At 46.6% G+C, this 4,829-nt stretch overlaps 2 protein-coding genes across 11 annotated transcripts in view; one reads left to right on the forward strand and one right to left on the reverse strand.

Moving 5' to 3' along the window:
* The window catches only part of HARBI1 (harbinger transposase derived 1), a 5,999-nt gene extending 1,443 nt beyond the window's left edge, over positions 1-4,556 (forward strand). Inside the window, exons 2-3 of one of the 2 annotated variants that reach the window (XM_006026918.3) lie at positions 1,285-2,000; positions 3,356-4,556. In XM_006026918.3, coding sequence (XP_006026980.1) covers positions 1,331-2,000; positions 3,356-3,732 — 1,047 coding nt within the window. In that variant the 5' untranslated portion in view covers positions 1,285-1,330 and the 3' untranslated portion in view covers positions 3,733-4,556. Of the gene's footprint in view, positions 1-628; positions 2,001-3,355 lie in introns of those variants that run through there. The other variant, XM_014521446.2, reaches the window with a different exon arrangement.
* The window catches only part of ATG13 (autophagy related 13), a 39,293-nt gene extending 34,464 nt beyond the window's left edge, over positions 1-4,829 (reverse strand). For 7 of the 9 annotated variants that reach the window (XM_025207922.1, XM_025207921.1, XM_025207919.1 and 4 more), the window contains exons 1-2: positions 4,550-4,677; positions 568-604 (exon numbers count right to left, since the gene is read on the reverse strand). The gene's annotated coding sequence lies outside the window, so the exon portion shown is untranslated. Of the gene's footprint in view, positions 1-567; positions 605-4,549 lie in introns of all 9 variants that reach the window. The other 2 variants (XM_025207913.1, XM_006026913.3) reach the window with 2 other exon arrangements.

Raw genomic sequence — 4,829 nt, forward strand, 5'->3', positions numbered from 1 at the left:
CTGCAGGCCGGATCCAGCTGGTGGCCCTGATTTGGGGCCCAAGGCTGGCACCGTGGGGCCCAATCCAGCTGTGTGGACGGAGCAGTGGGAAGCCTAATTCCTATCTAGCCACGTGAGGGGAAGTGGGCACAGCCTGGCCCCAAGCCAGGGGAGAAGGGGCATTGCCCAGCCCTAGCTCAACCAGTCCAGCCGTGTGGGGAGAAGGGGCCCAGCCTGATCTGGCTGTGGGAGAGGAGTGGGTATAGGAATTTGGCAGCAGGAGAGGGTGGCAGTATTAATGATGCCTGCTCCTTGCTGCCAGATTTCTTGACCTGTGGGGATCCCTGCAGACCAGATGTAATAACTCAGCAGGCTGTACTTGGCCCACAGGCTGGAGGTTGAACACCCCAGTCTATAAGGTACAGATCTACCATGCCTTCTCAGTGACCTGGTATGGTCAAAGGAGACTCAGGGGATTGCTGTCCAGGACATGTGATCTTGTGAAGTGGAAGAGCCGGTATTTGTTTCTCCAACTTTCTAGGGAGAGAGCATCTTTGGTTGTGTCGTTCTGAGATTGCACACCCTCACCTGCTTCAGTTGAGGCTCTTCATAAAACAAACTGGCTCTGAAAGAAAAAAGTTGAAAGCAAAGAGCTGGGGAGTATGAAAAGTTGTGTATCTCTGATTTAGTTAAGTTTATAAGGTGCATAAGTCTATACCCTGCCATCAGAAAGGAAGAATCATCCTCATCCAACTTGCTTAACTGGTTCAATGACAGAGCAGAAATAAGAGGAAAATTTCCCAGTGGCTTATATGTCTTCTGATGACTAGTTAACACATGAGCCGAGTTGGTAGCAACTGGAAGTTTTTCTGTTTGTGAAATACAGATTCGTTGTGATTTCAGTAGCAGTTCCCACTAGGTATGTGATGAAAACCAAGACCACAACTAGCCCCTTGGCATCTGCAGTGGAAGAGCTAAAGAGGCTGAACCCTCCAAGCCCTGTTGCAGGTCATTTCTTGTAAAAGTGAAGGCATAGTGATAGGACTGCAGAGAAACTCACTCTGCTCTTGGTCTCAGACTGGACTGACTGACTCAGTTCCCTCGGCACCTTTCAATGGCCACTAAAACTGATCCTAGCTTTTAAAAAAATCAAACAGAATTGGAAACAAAAAGAGATTTGCTCTGTCAATTTCTCTTAGGTGAGCATTCCTTACGCTGCTGGCAGTAACCTGGACACAGGGAAGATGGCAATGGGCTGAATTTTCTAAACTGTTCTGAATCTCCCTTCCATTTGCTTCTGTGCAGGTGAAAACACTGGAAGCAGCTCCTAGCGCTTCCTTGGGCATTGGCTATGGCTGTACCTATAGCAGTTCTCGACTGTGACCTCTTGCTGTATGGCCGTGGACATAGGACATTGGATCGCTTCAAGCTGGAGGATGTCACTGATGAGTATCTGATGTCCATGTATGGCTTTCCCCGACAATTCATTTACTATCTGGTGGATCTTCTGGGAGCCAGCCTCTCTCGCCCTACACAGCGGTCCAGGGCCATCAGTCCAGAGACACAGATTCTTGCTGCATTAGGTTTTTATACTTCTGGTTCCTTTCAGACTAGGATGGGAGATGCCATTGGCATCAGCCAGGCCTCCATGAGCCGCTGTGTTGCCAATGTCACCGAGGCACTGGTGGAAAGAGCCTCACAATTCATTCATTTTCCAGAGGATGAAGCCTCAATGCAGAGCCTGAAGGATGACTTCTATAGCCTGGCAGGGATCCCAGGAGTGCTAGGGGTGGTTGACTGCACCCATGTGGCAATCAAAGCACCAAATGCTGAGGACCTGTCCTATGTGAACCGAAAGGGCCTGCACTCTTTAAACTGCCTGATGGTTTGTGATGCCAGAGGAGTACTTCTGAGTGTAGAGACACACTGTCCGGGCAGCCTGCAAGACTGCACTGTGCTACAGCAGGCAGCCCTTACCAGCCAGTTTGAAGCTGGGCTGCACAAAGATGGATGGTTGCTTGGTAAGTTAATTCCCATTGTCCCCTGTGGCCTACAGTGCGTTTTGTAACAGCTCTCTGGAACATGGGCTAGACGTGTGGTCTACCTCAATGACAGGACAGATGGAACAACCAGAGAAGGCAGCAGACTAGACTCATGGTTGAAATATCACTGACAGAGGTTCACTTTTAGTGCAAACGAACCCCAGCTGACTTGGGACATCTTTCTTGGTCTCACTGGCACATGTCACTTGTTTTACTATTGCCTATAAGAGCACACCTACCCAATTGCAAATACAAGGGAAAAGCTATCTAGGGCCATGTTCCATGGAAAATGTGCGTGTGGGGGGTAGGATATGTGGTCCTACTCTGAAAATTAACTCTGTAAATGTGCCTTTGGGGTTCCATGGTTATCTGAGTTTGGATCTGCTGTGCTTCGTTTACAAGTAAAAATGGGTTATTTCTAACTGCAGTCTCTCAAACTCATCCTGGGATCTAAAGGATGAGTGGCCTCTGCCTGGCTCAGAGAACTGGAAGAGCAGTGACCTACTTATTGTTTCACAGAATCTAATAACTGCAGTTGTATACAGCTCTCCTGTTTTGTCCTTGTCTGGTCCATTCCTAGCATCTGATGAAATAGGTTGTTGCCTATGAAAGCTCTTTCCTTAGAACCCATTAGTCCTTGTCCTCATAACTCAGTTTATTTTTCCCTAGGCTGAATTGCACAGTCCTCTATTCTACATGTGCTTCTAGTCAAAATGTTTGCATATGTGTAGTAACTGTGCCCTCTCTAAATTCGTTTCCCACTGCCTTTATTTACTCTGGTAGAATGGAATTGCTCTTAAGTTTTCTTCTTGTTGGTCTCATGTGCAAACCTAACCATGCTCTTCTCACGCATGCTTGCAAGGGTGACACGTAGGAGGTGCATGCAGGTGCAGTGCATACCCTGCAAGAAGTGGCCGCCAACACTGTCGGCAGCACCTGCGGGCGGTCGCCACTCACCACCCCACCACCAACACCACCAGCGGTGTCTGCGGACGGTCAGCAATCCCTGCCACCTGCAGGTGGTCGCTGACCCCTGGTCAGCGCTCACCACCCTCCCCTCTGCTGCCGACAATGCCGGCCTCATCTGCAGGAGCTCCGCGCTCACTGCTGCCATGCTCCTGCTGCAGCTGCCACGCTCTCGCCGCCGCCAGCACAGCCGTGGGCACGCGCTGTTCATGCCTGCTTGGATTTGCCCATGTTCTGTGTTAAAGCCAAAGAAATCACTATACACAGTGCTAGGGAGTTGCCTAGTTTTACACTACTTAGTTTAGGAATGAAGAGCTGAGATCTGCTGTTAGTATTTGCATGTAAACTCTGGTTATTTCCTTTGACAGGTGACAGCTCCTTCTTTCTCCGAACATGGTTAATGACACCTCTGCATATCCCCGAGACCCCTGCAGAATACCGTTATAACATGGCACATTCTGCCACTCACAATATAATTGAGCGGACATTCAGAACCATTAGATCACGGTTTCGTTGTCTGGATGGGTCCAAAGGCACTCTGCAATATTCTCCAGAGAAGTCCAGCCACATTATTCTGGCCTGCTGCGTGCTTCATAATATCTCTCTGGAACATGGGTTAGATGTGTGGTCTACCCCAGCAACAGGACAGATGGAACAACTAGAGGAGGAATATGAGCAAATGGAATCTATGGACTCTGAAGCCTATAATATCCGCCAGGAGCTTTTACTTACTCATTTTAGCTAATACATTGAGAAATGAGAGACCTTTAAAGAGGGACCTGAAAAAAACATGGGAGCAATATACTCATCCTTTCCTTTAACTTAGTAAAATGAAGGACTAGGGCAAGCATGGAAGAAGGAGAAACAGCACTGAAAAATTTACTCTGGGTTTTATACAATATTAGACTCTTGATTCCTTTGTAAATACTGTATTTGATCCTTAAGTTCTCTATACTCTAGCCTATGCAGACCCCAGATTCCCACCTGGTTTAGAGGTGCCAGGAATGTGATTTACTGGGAAATAATTTTCTGATAGTTATGACAAGTCTCTATACATTACAAAAACAACAAAACTATGTCACTCTATTATTATAGTGGTCCAGCCTGTCCATGCTTAGTGAGTTTTAAACAATTTCCAAATCTTTTGGGGTAAGTTTTCAGCTGGGCCCCTCCCTAGTCTCAACCTGTGCACATGTGAAAACATTAAAACACTTACTTACACTTGCAGTTTGCCCATGCTAACACTTACTATACATCTTTCAACCACCTTTTAAATATTCTGACACCAGTACACATGGAAGTGTTCAACTCTGCATGCACAAAACCCACTGGCCCTGGTGCAAATGTTAACACTTGCACAGGCAAGGAGTTAGATTATTTCAAAGGGCACATGCATTGTGTGCAGATGCCCAAGTAATAGCTAAGGGCTGAACATTGGTTTCCTTAAAAACATTAATCTAAAGTGAAACTTAAGGGGAAAAGAGAGGTCCTAACATAAGCTACCTGACATACAATGGGAAATAAGATGGCATACTTAACTCTGGTTCCTACTGAATACTCACCCATCACAGCCATAGTTGGTTTTTCTTATAGACAAACAGGATTGATTGAGCTTTCCCCACGAGAGGTGATCTGTTCAGAGCAGAAGTGAAGCATAGCATGAGGCATACTACCATTTGCCATGTCGTACCTGATCTTTAGATAAACAGATTTCAGTTTATGCAGCTTTTATGGACCCATGAATCTTTTAAGCAAACTATTGGTGTGTTTCAGGCATTCCAATAATGTCTTCTCTTTTTGAAGAACTCACATTAGAGTAAACTCATCCACCAGTCCTGCTGA

The sequence above is a fragment of the Alligator sinensis genome, unplaced genomic scaffold (genome assembly GCF_000455745.1).
Source record: "Alligator sinensis unplaced genomic scaffold, ASM45574v1 scaffold592_1, whole genome shotgun sequence".
Classification (NCBI taxonomy): domain Eukaryota; kingdom Metazoa; phylum Chordata; order Crocodylia; family Alligatoridae; genus Alligator; species Alligator sinensis.